This window comes from Mus pahari, chromosome 5, assembly GCF_900095145.1.
Source record: "Mus pahari chromosome 5, PAHARI_EIJ_v1.1, whole genome shotgun sequence".
Lineage (NCBI taxonomy): Eukaryota > Metazoa > Chordata > Mammalia > Rodentia > Muridae > Mus > Mus pahari.
In genome coordinates, this window is record NC_034594.1 from 133,533,879 (window position 1) to 133,556,853 (window position 22,975).

A 22,975-nucleotide genomic window follows, 5' to 3' on the forward strand; every position below is an offset into this window, starting at 1 on the left:
TGTTGTTTCCCTAATTTCTTTCTTGTCCCGTCTGTCCTTCGTGTAGAGGAGGGCCACTGATTTGTTTGAGTTAATTTTATATCCGGCTACTGCACTGAAGACAGCAAGTCTCTTAATGATGAGCCAGAGTACACAGTTTCTACTGGGGTCAGTCAGAAGAATGTCTCTGCCCAACAGCAAGCCTCTTAACTGATGAGCCGACTCTCAAGCCATACAGTCCACGGTTTCTACTGGGGCTAGTCAGAAGAACGTCTCTGCCCAACACATGCCAACTGCACAGTCAGGGGAAGAAAGGTGCTTGGTATAAACTGTACTGTTAGCTCAAACACTTCAAGTTCAAAGCACTTACAAAATAATGAAAATCATCTCAAAATCTAGATTCTCTGAAACCAATCAAAGGACACTTTCACAAGCCAGCATTTCCAAAACAGCAGTCTGAAACCTGCTATATTATCTCCTTTATAAACACTTCCTCTCCTCATTACTGCAGCGCCTATACGATTAGCAGATCGACAAAGCCAAAAGGATGTTGTTGTTTCCTAAAAAAACTTTCAAAAATATTTGTATTCATTAAGCAAACATTTACTTAACACTTACCACGACTCAGCAATGGGAACTGAAAAAGGAATAAAATACCATCTGCCCCTAGGAACTCATACTCTAGAGCTAGAGAGATGAATAAACAAAGGCCGTATTTATAACACATTATTTTAAAATTCATTACCCTGTTTTTTTAAAAAATGATTAAAGCACAATGGTGGGAGGTTAACCCTGTCTCCATGTGAAGGGAAGACTGCCTAGACAGACAGAGGATGAAGAGCTCACTCCAGCTAGTGGTCTCCAAGGAAGCAGCCCCTGGACCTGTGCTGACAGGGAAAAACTAAGAACCGTGTGGCTCGGGTGCCTTCACCTTCCAGCTGAGAGAGCCACTGACAAAGCAATTTAAGGAAAAGCTCTGAGTCCACAGGATGCAGCAGACAGTGTGACTTCATTACAAACCCTCAATCTGGCTCCAGCTGGCTCCAGTTAACTCTTCACAGGTCATCTTTATAAAGTAGTCATGGTCTTGACACCATCACTTAATCTCAGGGTCTCAGTTTCCAGAAGTATAAATGAAACGGTTAGATATAACTAAATTCAAACATTATATATTGATTGAGTATAAATAATATCTAAGTTGTCAGCAGTCTTCAGTTATAGAACTGAATGGTTTCAGCTCACTAACATTGCCCTGAATGTGACAGACAGTATATATAAAGAGAACCTGCTGTCCTCGGTGTTTTCATCTGCCACTTCCTTCCCCAAGCCTGCAGACAGACATGTACTTGGGGCTCACAGCTGCTATCAGCAATTTCTGCCTCCAACTCAAACCATGATGAGGATGAGGTTGATAATGGGTAAAATTTTACCTTATCCAGCTTCCACAAAAATGAGGCAAGCATATGAGAAAGAAAAATTAAACAAGACCTAAGAAAAGGTTTTATCAAGAAAAGTGTTACAATATGTGAATAAGCTTTTACTTTCCTGGGGGAAAAAGGTAAAACACTACTTCATGGTGCTGTGAGAAGCAAATTAATAATTCAAAAAGTAAGTATTTCATACATATTTGTCATTATTATTAATAACTAGAAAGTAGATTAAGTGCTTTGTGAATCAGTTAATCTGTTTCCACAGTGACAAGATGACCCATGGGATATTAAAAGGATTCTGCTCCAAGAGAAAGCAATCAGTAGATGGTCAAGGTCATTATCACATTTTACTCTGAATCCTAATCACTAGATTGGCAGCAGGAGAGGGTTAAAGTGACCATGGAAGCACTCCTAGACACAGATCACTGAAGAACTAGGCTCTGCAGAACTGTAAACTTACTGCTGCTTATAAAGAGAGCTAACTTTAAAAGATGGCCAGCAGACAGGAAACAATCCCAAGCGTGAAGAGGTGCTCAAAGATATCGCTGTGGTTAGCATCAAAGAAAGCAGGATGCAGGGACCACAAAAGTAAGCTACAAGTTCAACATGCACTTAGTCGCCAGATGCACCAGATAGCAATGCTGACAAACTACATGATCATTCTGCAGAACAATTACAGTTGAAGTATGATTAAAATCTCCCTGTTAGGTTATATGATCAATATATGTATGTGTATGTGTGTATGTGTATGTATAGGCATATGCATATATGAATGTAATAACTATTAGTGAAAAACATAGGCCAGGGATTTGAAGGAGATTGGTGAGAGGGTTTGGAGGGAAGAAAATGTTGGGAGAAATGTAATTAAATTATAATCTCAAAAAATAAATAGCTACAAGATCTGTCTGTCAAGCATAAATATATTCTAACTTATTACACCACACGAAGTAAGTGTGATGCTGACAGAGCAGGAAGCAGGCTTATGTGAGCAATGGTCACAGAGCCAGCAAGACAAGCACTCAAACACCTGGAAGAAGGAAAAGCTTTCTGAGGGAAAACAATAGTCCCTTCCCCTCTAAAAGGATGGTTTATCTCTGGGCTTCCTGGTTTTAATCTATCCATGCTGAGAGAGAAACCAATACAGTGTGCTTATCAGAGAAACAACCATGAAGTGAGTGTAAGAGGGGACAGAACTAGTTTCTCACCACTCCTCTTTCCTGGCTTCCTTTAAAAGTACCCTGAATGTTTAACTCAACTACAGATACAGTCCAATACCACATTTCTGACAGATCAGGTCTTAAGAGACTTAACACTTACAAAAAAATACCTTAAAATTAATTTAGTAGCTCAAAAAAGTATATCAACATCACTAGCAGTAAGGGGTCTATAAATGAAATGAGATGCTGGAGAGATGTGTCAGTGGTTAAGAGCACTGACTCCTCTTACAGAAAACCTGGGTTCAGTTCCCAGCAACCATTTGGCAGCTCAAAACTGTCTGCAACTAAACATTCATGCAAGCAAAAAACCAATGTATATCAAATAAATATATTATTTACAAAAAGATATTCTATATAGTATAAACCAATGCACTAAAAGTGGAAAGGATTGATAGACTCTACTACTAAGGTATAACAGAAAAGGTGCTTATATACATTACTTACTGGGAGAGGCGTAGGTTTGCAGTCTTTTAGGAGATAAATCCGGTATTACCTATCAAAAGCCAGGGTCCCTAGATATTATACACAAAGAGGCTATTTTTGAAAAATACTTATACTTTTGTAATACAAAGAATAAAATAATGTACATTGTTTATAAAACCCTGAAAAGATAACTGAAGAAATAATTTATGCTATATGCATGTCACAGAATACTATACAATTGAAGGATATGATAATTAGCTATATGAGACTATTGCAAATAAATAAATAAATAAATAAATAAATAAATAAATAAATAAGAAACAAATGGAATTTACTATTAATTTAAAGCTTGAACAATCTCCCCATTAGTCCTAGAAAGGGCATTTTATGTAACAAATATTTCATTTCACTTCAAAATTCAAGGATTTCTTTCTTTTTCTTAATAAATGGTAATTTTTAATCATGATGATTCTTTTCTGATTTTGTTAATTTAAATAGAATTATATAACTTCCTCTGAAGCCCCTCCTAGTTAGTACCCCTTGACCTCCCCTGCTCCCTCTCAAGGAGATAGTAGTCTCTTTTTCTTTTATTATGGTTGTTTTACACACACACACACACACACACACACACACATGCATAAATATATATAAATAGAACCTGCTCAACATGTTTTTGATGTTTGTGTATGTATGGTTTCAAGGCTGAACACTCTGCAATGTAAAACTAATAGCAGGCCCTGGAAGACACTAATTCTCCTTCTCTCAGAAGTACATAGTTACCCATAGAGCTTTGTGTAGGAGCGAACCCACAGAAATCTTCCCCACCCCACATTACTATTTCCTGATGTTTCTACTCAAGAATTTCTAATAAAGACTCCATATAGGACATGCTCTGAATCTATAAGAAAGGCAAGTATGCAGTCATTTTCTCTCTCCAAACTTAAAGCACCAGTTCTGCTGCCGCATATAGAAATGTGCATATCAAAAGTTTACTAAATTTGACTTCCCTCTCATATCTCATAGTTTCATCAATCTTATCTCTATCATGTACTATAATAGTTATTGAAGGTACTGATAATGTAATGTATGTATTATGTAATACATAATATCTAAAACAAATTTGATTTTGATCTCACTCTTAAAATGTGCACAAACTCCACATACACATACCATACATACATATACATGTGCAACTACATGCAAATTATAGAACATAAAATTTACACCAATTAACACAAAATGAAATAGAGGCAGACACTAAGAAAAAATCAAATAATCATAAGTTAATAAAATAAGGGCATTTAAAATTAATTTGTAGGCTGGCAATATGTATCAACATGTGAAAGTGATTGCAACACAAAGCTGATGAACTTAGATCCTTCAACTCTACAGTACAAGAAGAGAATTCTACAAAGTATCTCTCACCACAACATATACAAATATAATACACATATTCACACTTTTTTCTCCTCCTCTCCCCCTCTCTCTATCTCTCTCTCTCACACATACATACACACACATACACACAGAGACAAATAATTTAAAAATTCACTTCTAAATTATTTTTGAAATATATATACAATATAAAAACTAATTATATTCATAATTTTACTATTAAGTTAAGCTTCATGCAATGCATTTAAAGTTTAAAAGATTTTCAAACGACTGGAGAAAATCTCAACAGTTATGAGCAATGGCTGCTCTTCCACAGGACCTGGGTTGGGTTGCCAGCATCCATATGGGGGCTCAATAAATTCCAGGGGATCCAACACCCTCTTCTGGTCTTTGTAGGCATCAGGCATACACATGATATGCAGACTTACATGCAGGCAAAAAAATATACATAAATAATTTTTAAATTAAAAATTAAATAAAAACATGTAGGCAGTATATTGAAAGCTATAGGCTCATGAAAGAAATTAATCAATGGGATTCAATATGCACAGGAATTAAAGCCAACTACAGATAAGTGCTATGGGGAAGAAGGAGAGGAGAGGAGGAGAGGGGAGAAGGGGAGAAGAGGGAAGGGACAGGGATCAGGGGAGAAGGACAGACAAATAATTCTAAGATTGTTTGATAAAACCTAAAGGAATCATGTTATCTTACTAATTGAATTACTGATTTGGGGGGCAAAAGGTGCATGTGAGCACAGTGCTTGAAGAAGCCAGAAGAAGATGTCTAATCCCCTGGAGGTAGAGTTACCGGTGGCAGTGAACCACCACATGAACTGAACTCAGATCCTCTGGAAGAGCAATGTGCTCTCTCAACTGCTGAGCCATCTCTCCAGTCTTGGAATCACATTATCTTATATTTGCCTAATATTATGTACCAGAAAGTATTTTATTAAGTAGATATACAAAGTATGCCTTAAAATAGAGTAAGGTTGGACTATAACAACTTTGTATTACATAATTTAGCATTGCTATTTTTATTTTTAAAATGTAAAACTAAAAAGCACAGGTAGGAAATTAATGTTGAATACAGGATTTAATCACAGTAACCATCCACTGGCTAAAACAGTTTTGTTGTTGGTGGTAGTGTTTTGTTTTGATAAAACAAACAAACAAACAAAAAAAACCATGTCTGGTAATTTGAAGAGAAGCTCAAAAGCCCAACACATTTAGGATTTTAGTGACTTGGACTTGACTTATACCTGGGTCAAATACAATACAAACTAGCATATTTCAAAATATTCATGAACTTCCACCATGATTTAAAATGTTTATTCCTACTAAAATATAAACAATAAATTTTTTTCTTACAGACACTTAGAATCAAAATACAGTAAATATACAAATGTTTGAAGACTTAATGAAGTTGATTAATACATAAATCTGCCCCTTTGAGGACAATCCAACCTTGTTGAGCCTTTGAATATGGCTAACAGAAACAGGTATGACTCCATCATCTTTTCCTGTCAATTAATGCTCTAAACTTAGTCTTTGTTTATTTCCAAGCTAGTATTACTATTTTAGGCTTTTATCTATTCAAATTAGATTTATATATTAAGTGTACTTTATATATCTTGCGTCCAGCTGGATCACGCTAACTAAAACTAGTCTTTGTTGATAGTCGGACCTAGCTCAAAGCCTTGAGGGTTCTGACAGAAGCCCACATAGTCCATGTTTCTTCCAGCCTCCCCACCAACTGCTGCCAACTTGCCTCTCCAATCTCACTCTGCCTCAGAGATGTATTTCAAATTCTGTTGGCATGTAAATCAGATTTCAATCTACCAAATTCAAAAATGTTAAATAAAACACTAAGTTCTAAAGAATTTTCTACCAATTTTAAATGCCCCACCCATGAAACAATACAACCATATCTATCCTATGTGATTGAAATGAGGACTAACTAAATGAGTCAACAATGTAAAAAATGAGGCATCGTTTAAAAAAAAATAAAACTTGCAGGAAAGGGTTGATACACTCTACGCTTGAGAGAAACAGCGTTTAACCTCTGGCTCTACAGCTAAGTAGTATACAGCTGTCACTTTTATAAACAGCTCTTTTTTTAATGTTTTCTATATGTTCTCGATTTGGATACAAAGAATTTTGGCTTTGAAGCTCAAAGACAGTTTTATTAAAGTTTCAGAGACAGGAAAAACAAGAAGGAAAAAATAGAATGGGCAAGCTGTAACTTGGTGATGGAGAAAAGAGAGAAAGCCATGCCTTTGAAGTCACAGTCCAGCATGTTCAGCAAGCAGCCACATGGCAGACAAGCAGCCACATGGCAGAAGGAGTGGAGGGGTACTTCAGAGAGAAAGAGTGAGAAAGCCCACAGTGTCAGGGGAAGCATGCCCAGGTTCTAGAAAAAGAAACAGACAAAGCTATACTTTTCTGAGTAACTCAAAGAACAAGGGAACTTAATAGCTTTGTGGCTGAGGCTCCCTAAGCAGCTGGAAATAACTTTTGCTCCTGAAATGGCCTGGATGGTAACTGCTGTTGGTGACTCCCTTCTATCTAATGAGACTAAGAATTAAGAGGCTACAAGAAAATAAGCATCAGTGTTTGAGACTATTTTGCTCTCTGGATATGAGTCAATAATAGATTGATCAGCTGATAGTCTTTAAAGTCAGAGGAAATTTAGTTTTAATTTTCACTAGCATATATCCATTGAACAAAATACTAGACTGCATTATGATACCATTTTATGATGTGGAAACTTAAGGGTTATTTGGGAAGTCGACTGGATGGTGTTTTGCTGGGGCAAATATGTAAAGGAACTGGAGTGGACACAGGTAAAAAGCTAAGGCAGACTCATGAAAGAATGTTTCTCTCTGAAGCAGACACAGGAGAGGGGATGTACTGCTAAAGCAAGCCCGTGAAAGGACACATGATGGAGGATTCTTCTCTAACAACATGCATGTATTGGTCTGCCTTACATTGCATAGTTGAGCCTCATTTCTTGGGACTCCATAGAGAGAAACAAAACAAAAAAAGTTCTGGTGGTGTGCTGCAGTTTCTAGCCACTTCTGTAAACTCAGGCTGACTGGCAGAGTGATGTCAACTGAGACACACACATACTGAAACAAGATACATGCTGAAACAAGTCATGTAGAGGGTATGTGATGTTTGCAGGGAGTACAAAAAGGACTTGACAGACAGTGACAGAGGCTGAGCTTGGCTTGCTAGTACAACTAGCTGTGCAACTTTTGTTGGTCTCATGCCTTCTCATCTTTGCTTTCCTGAGAGAGGCATAGCTGAGAACTTGTGGCATTCCTGCTGGTCCCTCCTGCTGACTCCTGTGCCAAGGCTGAGGCCTGGCTGTCTCTGATAGTGCCACTGCTGTTGATTCCTGTTTGCTATCCCGACTCTACTGAACTGGGCTGCTGGTGTGTCTGCTAAGTGGTTGTGAGTGGATCGAGCTGCTGCTGCTAACCTGTGAACCAAACTGTCAATTTCCAGACAACACAGACAGGAGTTGCTCCAAAGAACCATTTCTAAACAGGTCTACTTCCCCCATATCCTTTCTTTTCCACTACCTCTGGTGGGGGGTGGGCTAAAAGGGAGGTTAAAGCATTTAATAACCATTATTAAAAATAAGGTCTGAAAAATTAAAGTTACAATCACATGTGTATATCATGCATTTTTAATCACATGTATATGGCCATCCCATTATCCTCTCTTTTCTACCCTCACCCTTGCTTCTGATCCTTTTTTCTTACCAACTAGTAGAGGGGAACTTTTTAAAAGACAATCATTTTATCTAAGTATGGTCACACAGACCTAAAATCCCAGCATCTGGAAATTAAAGACAGGAGGAGACCACAAGTTTGAAAGGCAAACTAAGATAAATACTGGGATAAATAAATATTTCTCACCAAATACAACAACAAACAGATTATGATAAATATAAAAGGTTATTTAATTTTACTATAAATCAGATTAACTAAAAGTAATTGATATATGTATCATATTTTTAATTTTCACTACTTATTTTGTGTACACATACTATAGCACAAGTGTGGAGATGAGGGAACACTTTTGTTGTTATCCTTGAGTTCTTTCTCTCCTTCTACCATGTGAGATCTGGAGTCAGACTCAGGGCCTCAGGTTTGGCATCAAGTGCAATAACTGAGCCATCTTATAAGCCGTGGGTATGTGTCTTAAGGACAGCAGACTAATATTTGTCAATCATTGCCTTTGTTATTTCTTGTATGAAGCTAGCCAACAGCCAGCTCAAAGTTCAAAGGCAAGAGCACTGCAGTCAGCAGCATCTGAGGGATGCAGAGCAGCATCTGAGGGATGCAGTCAGCAGCATCTGAGGGATGCAGAGCAGTGGAGGGAGCCTTACAGTCCCTGTAAGACTGTTGCATGGACCTAACTTTCTGATAAGATTCCTGCATTCAAAGTAATTCCCTTTATCACACTTTTCGAATAGCATTAGATAAATATGCAAAGATATCTTAATTCATTTAACTTGAGATTTTCCCCAGAAAATTAAAAGCAATTTTAGTCACTCTGAATCTGTATTCCCCTTTTAGTTAAATTACAGACTAAAGTGAGACAATATCGAGTGCCTTGAACTTCCACTTTTGCTTTGACAGGCAAATTGTTGAAAATAATTAAATAAAAGAGTACTCCAATTCCCCCGGCAGGCAGACATTTCTATGCCACCTCCAGCTCTAACTTTTGATGTGTGTGCTGACAGGAATGTCAATTACTGAACTAATAATACAGTGTATTGAAAATGCATGAACGCCTATCTAAAAAAGAAAAGAAACTATTACTTCCTACTCTGTGACTTTTGTAGTTTTACAGAGGTGATGGCTGATAGATTTTTCAAAAGACGAGGTATCTCTGTCAAAAACTGTAAAGAACAGAAGAGAAAATTTTAAAGAAAAATATATATAATGTTTTTTATGTATTCTAATAGTATATGATCATGAGAAATTGGAATTTTCAATATACATTTTTCATACTTTTCAATTCAATTCTACAAATTCTACCCTTATTTTTCTTTCCTAGTACTGAGTACAGAGACATTGTGAGACATAGCTATTAATTGCTCATTTTTTAAACTTTTATTACTTATAGTACTGAGCAGGCAAGAACTCATTGAAAAACTAGCATTTAAAAAAAAAAAAAAGGCTGACAAGAGGGCAGAGAGAGAACACTATGGCTATCTGGGATTTTTCTTTAAAAAATCTAAGCCAAGCAAGGGTAAGCTCCACAGAGCACGGGCAACGGTACCTGCTGTGCTTGAAACTAACAGTCTAAGGTTGACTCCTGGAAACCTTGTGCTGGGAGGAGAAGCTACTCCCACCACTTATCTTCTGATACCCCGGGCTCCATACGCCTATGGAGCATCTATAGCACATGGGTGTCTGTGCACAAGTGCAGAGAGAGAGGGACAGAGGCAGAGACTGACAAGAGGAACAGAGAGGTAAGGCACAGACAAAGCAGACAGAGAGAGACTTGATTAAAAATAATAACAAGGGATAAATAGTGGATGGACAAGTGTGAAATTTCTGAGGTAGAAAATGGTAGAAAACTAAATCAAAAAGGTAAAGACAGGATTGAGAGCCATAATAAGAGAATTTTTGCTAAATAAAGTGAGAAACAAACATTTCTGGTTCACCCTAACACAGGGTCTCACTATGTATGTAGCCCTGAATGGCCTGGAACTTCCTGGAAATAGACTGGCCTCAATCTCACAGAAATCCACTTGTCTCTGCCTCCCAAGTGCTAGGATAGGATTAAAGGCATGAACCCCTATGCCAGGCCTAGAAACACCAGTTCTTCTAAGTGAAGTGATGCAACTCACTTCAAAAGAACGAAGGACACAGACTAAAGAAGGCAAGAGTAAAAAGAAAAAAATCAGGAAGGGCCAAAGTAATATTGGAGTCTTCATTACCAGATTCCAAGTTTAAGAGTTCCCTCCACCTTTTAATAAGGGAAGAATGAAGACTGTCTGTATGACAGTCATTTACAGTATCTGGGAAGAGGGTACTCACTACATAACAGACAAGAATGAAGAAAACCACTGGCCATAATTCTGGTAACAGTACTCTATTGCTCATGTTCAGCATGGAGATGTGTAATTGGTCAAACCCTCTCTGTTATCTCCTGGAAGTAGATAGACATAAACATTTACACAGCTTGCTAAACTACCCCCTATATACAGAAGCTTCTACAGTTCCACTTACTTCTAAGATCCTGGTCAATCTATGATTTTTCAACCAGAATTCCCATTGTGTTGCTATAAAAATTATAACTAGTATTCCCAACAATGCTTCAGAAACAATGTTTTCCCATATTCTGTTCCCATGAAATAAATCATTTCCAGTATCAAAAGTAATGCAGGATTGGAGTTTTGTTTTCAACAGTAAAATAAGAATAAATCAGTATTGGGGATGTGCGGGTATATTCTTTGGAGCTACATTATCAGAGTCCACTATAATCTCTGCAAAGTTCAATAGTTTTTCTACTGAACAGACTGGGCACCATCTTTTGGTGACTTTCCAAAGTCCTGAAATGGCTCTTCCTGACAATTTTATCTGCATTTATCACTACAATATAATATATGAATTTGCAAAACTCTTCCTTAGTCTCTCTACACTAAGTACATTTTAAATATCATTTGTCTGAGTAACCTACTACAAAATGTCATAGAAAATATTTGGAAACATTTCTAAGTACAGGCACTGCTGCTATGCTAAAGCTGCTGTTTTGTTTTACCTGTTAACATGCCTCTGTTGAAAAGGCTCACTTGGGTGGACATAAGTGGAAGAAGCCTGCTAAGCAGAGAAAACAGCATGAATAAAAACACAGGAGCAAGTCAGGAGCCTATGCTTAAGAATTGGGTGTGTGAATTCCTTTTCATTTTCAGCTTTCCCTGTCCAACTACAAAGACAGCCAAGTCTCTTGTGTCCTAGAAATGCCCTCAGCTGGCCAGAATGATCTAGTGTTTTTAGTTCAATGTATTCATCAAATTTCTTGAAAGGGTAATTCAAACAGTTCTCTCTAACCTCTATCTAATCTTCAACCCAAAACAAGGCCCATTCTCACTTTCTTTGAATCACTCTCACAGAGGCCAGGGACTTTTTTAAATATCCAAATACAATGCTCAATGTTCCCCAAGTGTTCCTGTTCCATAAGACAATGGAGAGTACTATCTGCTTCAGATTTTCTACCCTATACCTTCACTACACCTGCCTTTTCCCCCTTGGATTGTTCAGAACCAAGGATTGTTCAAACTAGGAAACCTACAATACTATTATCTAGAATACACAACTTTCTTATCTTATTTCTCTTTCAAGAAATGAAAAATAGCATTCTACCTGGTTGGTGGTTTAAAGGAGAATGCTTTATTTCCTGTTTCGTAAAGTCCCACAGGCTTCACCCTGAGTGAGGTAACCCAGACACAAAAGGACATACATGGTATAAACTCACTAATAAGTGAATATTAGCCAAAAAGTACAGAATACCTAGGATACAACCCACAGACTGTAAGCAGAAAGGTCAGAGTGAGGATGCTTCAATCCCACTTAAAAGGAAGAAGAAACTAATCATGGGAGGAAGAGGGAGGGAGAGGCCTGGGTGGGAGATGGGAAGGAAGGGGAACAGCTCAGATATGAGGGGGTTGGGTAGGTGAGAAGCCTGGAGGGCCAGCAGAATAAATTGAAATATGCAGCTTCAGAGGGCAGGAGTGGGGAATGGGGTGGGGGGGGTCCTCTAGGAAGCAACAGAGACCTTGGAGGTGAGAGACTCAAGACTCAAGAAGGGGGTAACCTTAGCCCAACTGTGAGGAGAGAAAACTCCAATAGACAGGGCCTCAAGTGGAGAGACAGGGTTACCAACACATGGTCAAAATGTCTGACCCAGAATTGTTCTTGTCTAAAAGAACTGCAAGGACAAAAATGGAGAAGAGACTGAGGAGAAGGTGGTCCAGTGACTGGTCCAACTTAGGATCCATCTCATGTCAAGAGGAGCACCAAGCCCTGACACTATTACTGATGCTATGATAGACTTACAGACCGTCCTCTGAGAGCCCCTACCAGCAGCTGACTGAGAAAGATGCAGATCCTTACACCCAACCATTACACTAAAGTCGGGAACCCCTGTAGTTGAATAGGGGAAGGATTGAAAAAAGTGAAGAGGAGGGTGACCCCATAAGAAGACTAGCAGTCTCAACTAACCTAGACCCCTGGGAGCTCCCAGACACTGAGCCACCAACCAGATAGCATACAGGAGCTGGTCCAAGGCCCCAGCACATATATAGCAGAGGACTTGTCTGTCCTCAGTAGGAGATGTGCCTAATCCTATAAAGACTTGAGGCCCCAGTGGGGAAGGAACATCCTCTCAGAGACAGCAGGAAGAAGGAATGGGCTGAGAAACTGTGGGAGGGGGGGCCAGGAAGGAGAGCAACAGCTAGATTGTAAATAAATAAAATAATAATAAACAAAAACAAAATAAATATGATATATATATATAATTTTATATTTCTGTAAAGCTGTACAATTAAAAACAAAATGAGCTTGAAAAAAATAGAAACAACAACAAAAATATTGGATTCTAAGAAACAAAAAAGCTGACTAGACCAGTAAGGTATAGCCAAACTGAATGAATAGTTAAACATATCCTAAGAAAGAAAAACCAAGAGAGGGCCACACTGGTTTTTACTAAGCCTTTACAGAAAAAAAAAAAAAAAAAAAAAAATCAACCCCAACTCTAAACTACTCCCCAACTTGAAGGAGTACATCAAACTCAAGCTATGAGAACACCATTGCCTTTACATAAAATCATTGCAACAGTTTAAACATATAGAAGCCAATAAATGCACTAGACAAAGATGACAAAACTTTAATAATAGCAAAGCAAACTCAGTAGAACAGTAAAGGGGGGCAACCAACTATACACAGTAGAATCATCTCCAGAACCAACAACTATGTGTGTCACCACATTAATAACAGAACAGACAAAATCACTTCAACAGATGCAGGAAACTCAGTGAAAAGTTCAGCATGTCTTCTAGTAAAACCATTCAACACATTAGCTATAGAAGAAACGAACCTCAAAACAGTAAAGACCAAATGTGACAAACTCAAAGGTAATCTGCTAGATGAGAAAACTTGAAATCACTTCTAAGATCTGGAAGAACTACACTAACTCTTGCCAATTTTATCTAACACAGGACTAGAATCCTTAGCTAAAAAAACATGATCTTAAAAGTTAGAAATTCTAGATATTTCCAAAACACTTAAAATGAATAAAAAAAAAATTAGTGAAGTTACAGATTACATATACAACATAAAAATTATATTCTCCTTTTTGTTGAGTTCCCAGATTTACTGAACTATTTAAGATGCTTTGTCTTTCATATAATCTTTTAGAATCCGTTACGTTTTCTCTGCATTGTCTTTTGATGCCCAATGATGTCACAAAAACAAAAGAACTTCATACAAATATTCATCACATTCTTTACAAGATCTAACTGATCCAGTAACTCAAATGTGCCTCAAGTGATAACTGAATAGTGAGGCACAACTCCATCACTGACTACTAGTCATACATGAAAAAAATAGGAATTATGAATACATGCTGTAATGTGTGATTAATTAGGACTATTACAAAACTATTATGCCAAGTCCAAAAAGCCACATAAGAAGGACAGTATTTTTATAATTTTATTTATATTAGTTTCCCAGAAAATTTAAAAAAGCACAAATAAAAAAGGCAAATTAGTGGTTGCCAGGGTCTAGGGGTAAAGAGAAACAAAGAGTAACTTATTAGATAATAGCTTTTAAGAGTGATGGTTTCTCAACAATGTTAACATATATGCTTTTCAATGACTAATTCTGTTATGGACATTTCCCCTAGTTCTTAAAAGTTGCTTATAAATCTTGGTAACTTGTCAGATGTGACAGAGTAACATAGTAGAAGTAAACAGCCTGCATCAGATGTCAGCACTGCCATTTGCAGCCAAGTGACCCAAGCAAGTGGCTTGTGTTCTCTGTGCATATGTGCATGCCTAAAGGCAACTTAAATAAAGCATGTGTGCAATTAAAATCCTATGAAATCAGTTGATGAATTAGAAGCAGAAGGATGCCTCACATGTAGTAAATAATAATTCCCAGTCAATATTATATTGCTGTCAAAATGATATCAATAGATATAAAGAAACAATTAAGATTTTTTTCAAATATGATATTAAGATAGAAATCGGGTTGGCTGCAGAGATGGATCCTCTCAAGACCACTTGCTGCTCTTGCGCAGGATCACCTACTGCCCACTTCAGAGAGCTTACAACATCTATGACTGTAGCTCCAGGGATCTGATACCTCTCCCAGCCTCCATGGACATACACATGTGTGGACATTCATACATAAATAAAAACAAAATAAAAATCTTTTAAAAGGAAAAAAGAAATTTGCTGTTAGCAAATCCCATACTGGAAGCAACCTTTGTTAGCACTAAGACCTGTCACTCTAGTCCTAGTAGCAATGAAAAGTGTCATGCCTGCAGCCAGACAACGTAAAAGGCTTTGAGCATTTCTCCGCAGCATTTGTGTATTAAATAGAAAAGATAGTGTACTCTTTCAGAAGTGAGCAGTAGAGAATATAGCAACAACAAAATCAGGTTAGAACTGCCAAGTGTCAAAGATAAGCAGAATATTATCACTGAAATTCTAAAAATACTTCAGAGAATTTGAAACTTCTCATTAAATACTTCAGAAATACTGGAAATCAAATAGAAAGCAAACTAGCACAGCAGTGTTGCCAAAGTTAAACAGCTGCGCAAGTACACTGCAGACTGCACAACCAAAGAACCAAATGAACCAAATCTCCTCTGCATGTCAAAAAAAAAAAAAAAAAATCTACCATAAGCGTGTCTGAGACTAGGAATAACACACCACTCAACCCCTCAGCATGAGAATGTGTGCACACACCACTTTAAAAGATTCTAAGAAAGCACCTGTTTAAATGGACCAACTGAATACAATCAACTTCTTACCCTCTTCTGCTTCATCCTCCTGTGGTGACATTGGGCCCCCTGCACTAGTAGGGGTGACGGGCTCCTCCTTGTCAGATTCTCTCTGCAGACTCACCACTTCATATATTGCATCTCCAGCACTGCTGTGACCTTTTCCCTCGGACTGAAACAATAAAACCATATATTTGAATATTAGAAATGCAAAGAGAATAAAATTGTATGGCAATAGTTCATTAAAATCAGCTAAAATGAAAAACAAAACATTTATCTACACCTTGTCTGAATTTGAGAAATTTTTCAATACACTGTCCTTGGCATATTTTAAGTGACTAATTTCTCTACCATTTTTTCCAGTGCTGGCAATGTATACATGCTGAGAATCATGTAGCATTATATTAACAAATTCAACTTACTAAACATTTTGACATAATCCAATTACTCTTTAAGACTTCGCAAGTTTTAGGGCCAACAACAAATGATTTTGATTCATTACTGGTTATTTCTTAGTGAGAAAGATCTAGCAGCTAGACTTGCCAACTGATAGCCTCAACTCTATGTGGCCATTTGCTTTTCTAGGCTTAGGATCTGAACTCAGGTCTGCATGCTTGCCCAGAAAGCACACTACCAACTGTACCATGACAGTTACACATCTGCACCCTAGCACTTGGGAAGTGGAGACAGGGGATCAGGAGTTCAAGGTCATCTTCAGTTACATAGGAAGCTCATTAGTTCATTATGCTAGCCTGTCTTTAAAAAAATATACAAAGAGGAATGTTTGATCTTATATTTCAAAGTGAATTAAAATGAAAATGTAGCAAGACATACTAGTGAGTAACATCTACACACAGCATACAGGGATATTTACTCGTTAATAAAAACAGACAAAAATATTAACTATATATCAGCAAATCTTAAATGTGATTGCAATGGTAGAGCAATGGGTCATGCTCAAGGCCCAGAGATCAATTTGAAGCAACACACATGTTGCTACCTACATGAGCAAACCAAAATCAGCGTCTTGGGAGTCTGCTTAAAAAAAAAAAAAAAAAAAAAAAAACAAAAAACTGTCATCAACAATCTGACTCAGCTGTGGATGTTAACACAATACTAGGGACCAGTTGGGCAAACGAATCCTTTGGTACAACAGTGGCAAGGAAGCGGTTATCAGGGTAACCAATCACTTTCTAATTACATTTGTTGCCTGGTCCACAAGAGGGAATTCAATCCTAGACAAAGGCTCACAGATGAGGTAGGTATAGATCACAGTGATAGAGTTATTATATTTCTTTTGCTATATGGACATGAACTTGGCTGTAAAACTGCTTTCCCAATAACTAACTCACAAATTAGTGCTACTATCTATCAGTTACAGTAATAATATCTTTATGCCTCAATCAGCAGTGACTTCAGAGTCTCATTAAGTGTTCAAAGTACTGACAATAAATGACTTTTGAATGCCCAGCTATAAATGGGACAACTATATCACCCATCCAAGGCTCAGGAACAGCATAGAATAAGGTCAGAAAACATTTGAGAGCCAGGGTTAGAGGACAGAATGGAATGCCTGACATTTGGGCATTACATAGCTATAGTACCCTGCAGCTGTCATCACCTGCATAAGACTTAACAAAGAAATACTCTGAGAAAAGGTGAGGAGATCATGAGACCCTACACATCCCTGAGTTAATGACTGCAGTTAATGCAGTTAATGACTGATGGAGAGAGAGATGGTTTAGTAACCAGTGAGGTGCCTGCCATATATCTGTAAACAACTCCAGTGAAGGAAATGTAGATAGCTGAGAAGAAGATTAATGAAAGTAGGAAAACAACAAAAGAGGATAGTAGGGGGATATGATTATGATCAAAATGCACTATGTACATACATAAAAATGTCATATTGAAACTCACTATTATTTATGCCAATAAATACACATCCAATTAATATTATATAATAATCATACACTAGGATTATTAACTATTAATATGATGGTTAAATGTTTAAAACGATAGTTATACACATAAATATATTAAGCAAATCTATCTCTTTGTATATAAATATATCAATTATAATAAAATACAAATCAAATATATAAAAGTCAAATCACTATTATACATATATAATTATATATACATATATGTGTGTGTATTTATTAGATAGATAGATGATAGATAGATAGATAGATAGATAGATAGATAGATAGATAGATAGATAGATATTATGAATAAAATGGTACATAACAATCAGTGAAAATGGTCTGGGGAATGCAAAGCTAGTTCAATGTTGGAAGGGGGGAAAAAGTCAACGTGGTCCATAATATTAATCAATTAAAAAGGAAAGACTCCAGGATCTCATCAATTGATGCAAAACATGTAAACTCATAATTCATTCATGTTTTTAAAAACCTTCAACAAACTAGGAAGATAATGAAGTCTTCTCATTCCATTAACAAGAACCAGTAAAAGGCCTACAACTAACTTTAACATTAATGGTAAAGCACTGAGTGCTTTCCTATGAGTTGAAGAACAAAACAATGTTCATTATTCACCACTCCTAGTTAGAATCTGGTGAAAAAGTCCTGGCCTGGACTTCATCACCAAGGCAAGAAAATGTACACAGACAGGATGTAAAAACTGTAATTATCTTTCTTAGACATCAACAAATTTTTTCTACAAAGGAACTGTCTACAGGAACTATCCTAGGTTTTGCAAGCCAGATGGTCTCAGTTGCAACTGCTGAACTCTGCTGCTATAACAGTATAACAGAGAAGTATTACAACTGTAGTTAAATATTTCACCTGTACTATTTGCCAAGAACCAGCCTTGACTTGAGGAGTGGTTCTGAGGAAGGGGTTTTTGAGAGGTGGGGTTGGGAGTATCTGATGGTGTGTTACAAGCTGATGGCCTATGTCCTGCTTGAGACAGTTCTTTCTCTGTTCTGTTCCAGACAACTTTCCTTGTGATTCTAACACTCTCTGGATTGTTCTCTTGCAGATCAAAAGCCCAGTCTTTTATTTACACATCATTTCAGTCATTACTCCAGGTTCCCTTTTTATTATCCCATGAATCAGCATCCCTGCACCCCAGGCCCTAGAGTCTTAGAATGAGATGGCAAGCACATTTTTTTTTAACATTGCAAATGAATTCAGAGATATGCCTGCCTTTGTCAGCACAGACAATGAGCCTGCTGGGAGGGATCCCTGCCACTCCTCTCCCTAAACTAGCTCTGTTCCAGGCTGACTTCTTTTAGATCTACAAAGCTCCTTATCCAATTCATATTGCATCCTTATCTTTTGCATAGTTGAGAAATTATATATTCTTGAACTCAGTGTTCCAAAGATCTTTCCTACAGGATTGAGGGCTGTCCTGAAGGTCTCAGCATCTGTCCTGAAGGTCAAAATGGTCTTTACAATTTTGCTGAGATATGAACACACCCTTGACTCCCAGGGTACAGATTCGTGCTGCTTCTAATTATCAGGGAATCCGTCATTAACCTTGGCAGAGAGAACATCCCCTACTACTTTGGCAGGGAGAATATTTCCTGAAAAAGGAACATGAAGTAAAATATATTTTTTTATACAAACAAGCCTTACGCCCATAGCAACCACTGACACTCCTGAAGGCCTATGCCCTGCTGGCTCCGTTCCAGAGCAGGAACCAATTTGGTTGGGCTAACTATACAAACATACTGTCTTGAACCTAAATATTGCATTTAGCAACTAAGATTCAAATGAAGTACTTTTAGTAACATTATTTTATTTTCAAATTTACTTTTAGACAACTAAAAAATCTGTATTTATGAAATAAAATGTCAGATTCATATTAAAATTTATGTCAAGAATAAGTTGACTTACAAAGATTCATTATAGCTATGCAAATTAATTCCAAAAGCTTTTATAGTATAATAGACTATCATCAAATACAAAGGACAATATGGTAATATCTGTATTAATACATACATCTTCAGAAGCCCTAGATCATAACACTGTTTATAAGTAAGGATACCAGAGTAAGAATTTCTTCACATTTAAAACATTAATATCTTTGGTCATGATCTTTAGGGTAGGATCCAGGAAGTAAGACTTATTTTCAAAGGATCACAGCAAATCTGGTGCAAAGCTGAACTGTGAACCATTGTATCTACAGACCAGCTTCTTAATTTGTGAGTCACTATCCTTCAGAGAATCATGTAACTGAATGCATAAGTCATAATTTGGCAATACTGAAAGATTTCCAAACACACAACAACCAAAACATAATTAAAAATCAATCATGCAATGAACCCCATGTTTTTCTGGCAGCAAACCATCCCCCATTGCATCATATGACTTCACTGAAGCCCTGGCTGTAAATACAACATGTGCACTGTTCCCTGCACATCCCTTCATGTCACACGGCACCGTCGTACCCTCCTGAAACCCAATGGCTCAGATCTGTGGAGGCTGAATCTTAGGAACAGCATTTATTTACACACATGGTTAGAAACAGATTTTATAAAAAAACAAAAGATTTTTTTTCACATTTTCCTACCATCATTCTTGAACATGTTAGTTTATCAAGTTAGTACACTTTAGATTACACTGTTTTGCAACATTTGATTTTAAAATTAGTCTTTGAGCTAATGATTGAGTTTCATTTTTAAAAAAAAACTTATAAATTTTTTTTAGTATCAGAATTTCCAACAATTTTTTAAAAGGCATTAACTATACGTTAGAATGAAAAAAGCAGCATTCTCAATATTAATCATAAAATTAAAATACCAATCAATTTTGAAAGTTTTGAAGATGTTCCACATTCTTAAGTATCAAGATATTCAGTAAATATTTTATTCATTATGTAAAAGCAAATAAGCACATGCATCTCATTAGCACATAAACTGTTTATTTACAAATTACAAAGAATTGTTATATAATAAATTTATTAATGACTTATCAGCAAATGCTTTATTTATATATTAATTTTATGTATCTATACGCCTAGTTTTGTATACAAATTTTTCATGCAAAAAGGAATCCTGGGTGGGAAAAGGTTAAGAAACTCTGATATATAAGATCTTTTGTTTTTTAACAAAATTGTGTTTATAAATCATGCGAGCGAATTTGTTTTCAGACAGGTTTAATTTGCTTCTTCACAAGACAAACAAGAATGACAACCTAGGCAGAAGTGCACATCAGAAAAACAAACAAAAATAGTCTATATTTTATTTTCCCACAATAAGTACTCTATAATTTTAATTTTCATCTTTCTGCAGAAAAAATAATTATCATTATCATTTAATTTCTCTTGGTTATTTACTGATTGTGTATATTTATTTTTAAAGGTACAAATTGAAAAGCATCTTCAATGGTAATTTTCATTTTATGTATTTTTAATTTATTTTTACTAAGCATAAATTCACAGAGAAAGTAATGTGTTTCATTATGACATTTTAACATATGCCATTACAGTTTGTTCTTATTCATTTCCCTCTTACAATGCACTGTTATACCCTCTCGCTCTCATTTTGCTGGTACCTTCTCTTACAAAACAGTCCCCTCTTCTTCTAACTTTATGTCACATGTGGTTCATTTCTATTTACCCATTTTAATACCCGTTTAGTTCTTAAAATATTTTTTTCCAACATAATGAAAAGTCAAAGACACCCAACAGAGAAAAGATTTTGAATCAGGCATTCCCAATCCCCACCCCCACCCCCAACAGGATATTTTTTTTTTAATAAGGTACTGGCTAGAGAATATGTATTAGTTATTTTCCTTGTGGCTGCAAATACTTGACGATACAACTTAAGCAAGGGTGGGGTCTCTTGAGGTAGGAAAGGTATAGTGGCAGGAAAGTGAGATATCTGGTCACACGGCAACCACACCAGCAAACAAAGAATGATGGGTGCTTATGCTCAGCATGCTTTCTCCCTTTAATTCAGAATGAGACCCAAGCCCATAGAATGGTACCACCCACTAGTCAAGATTAACCATCACAGCAGTAAATTCTATACTATTTACTGAAGAATGCTAATGTTACCGGACTTTGGCTTCCTCCAGAGAATTAAGGGCTATATTCTCTTGGATAATACACATCAAAATATCTTTAAATTCAGATTTTCATAGGATGTTCAGCACTCCCTGCCTTTGTTTTTAAAATGCTTTTCCATTTATTCATCTTCAATAGCCAAAGAATTTACAGATTATTAGGAGCAAGCCTCAAATGCTCAGATGCTTAGCAGAGAGCTGTCAAGGACCCTTTCCTATGGTGAGCGGCTTCTTCTGAAAAGGTATTAAAGAAAGTTTAGATACAGACTTGTTGGTGCACACCTTTAATTCCGGCATTCAGGAGACAGAGGCATACAGATCTCTGAGTTCAAGGTCAGCATAATCTACAGAGCAAGTTCTAGGACACCCAAGCTTAGGCAGTGAAGGAAATCATGGAAAACAGAAAGCTGGTAAAGATTTAACTGAATGAAGACACCACGTTCCAGCCCCAACTTGGCAGCTTCAACCACGTGGCTCTGGCTTTGGACTCAAGAATAGAAGGGATTATGGAATATCTCTCTATAACCAAGAAAAGTCACTGAGGCCAGATGTGTGGCAGGGGTGTCCCTGCATAGAGGCCCTGAGAGGCCCCTGCATGAAGCAATGAAGTTGAAGTTGCCTTGAAGACCCCTAGATGTAAGAGATGCTAGAACCCAGAGCCGTTGGATACCTGCCGAGGAAAGCTGCTAACAGAGAATGGAACTAGCCCAAGAGAAAGAAGTGTGTTGCAATCAACACAATTGAAAGGAGTGGAGATCTAAGGAATGCTTTGACATCAGACACAGAGATTCAGGGTTTGCCCATCTGGTTTTGGTCTTGCTTTGTTCTGGTATCTCCTCACTATGACATCTTGTACGTATGGTAACATATATCTTATGATATTGGAAATAAATGATTTGTTTTTTTATTTTGATTTTATAGGGAACTACAGTTAAGAGATTGAATGAATCTCAGAAGAGACTATGAACTTTGGACTTTTAAACATTGTTGAGACTGTAATAGTCAATGGGGACTTTTTAAGTTGGACTAAATGCATTTTCTATTATGTAATATCTACAAGGCTGAGGGGGGCAGGAAGTGAAATGTGGTGGTTTGAATAGGTTTGGCCCACATAGATTCATATATTTGAATGCCTGGCCACAGGGAGTGGCACTATTAGAGGAAGTCTGTCACTATGGAGGCAAGGATTTGAGATTTTTTTTTTTTCAAGCTCTGCCCAGTATGACAAATCTAGTCTCCTGGCTGCCTTCAGATCAAGATGTAGAATTCTCGCTCCTCCACTACCAAGTCTCCTTGTACACTGCCATGCTTTCCACCATGGTGAAAATGGACTAAACCTCTGAAACTGTAAGCCAGCCTCAATTAAATGCTTGTCTTTGTAAGAATTGCCTTGGTCATAGCATCTCTTCACAGCAATAAAACCCTAACTATGACACTCTGGTTAAGTTGAGGATGTACACTAGAGGCTG

General features: G+C 37.0%; 1 protein-coding gene across 2 annotated transcripts in view; it reads right to left on the minus strand.

The window, feature by feature from the left end:
• Positions 1-22,975, minus strand: part of Rabgap1l (RAB GTPase activating protein 1 like) — a 548,268-nt gene that overhangs the window by 417,917 nt on the left and 107,376 nt on the right. For both annotated transcript variants that reach the window (XM_021197282.2, XM_021197283.1), the window contains exon 11: positions 15,505-15,646. In XM_021197282.2, coding sequence (XP_021052941.1) covers positions 15,505-15,646 — 142 coding nt within the window. The remainder of the gene's footprint in view (positions 1-15,504; positions 15,647-22,975) is intronic.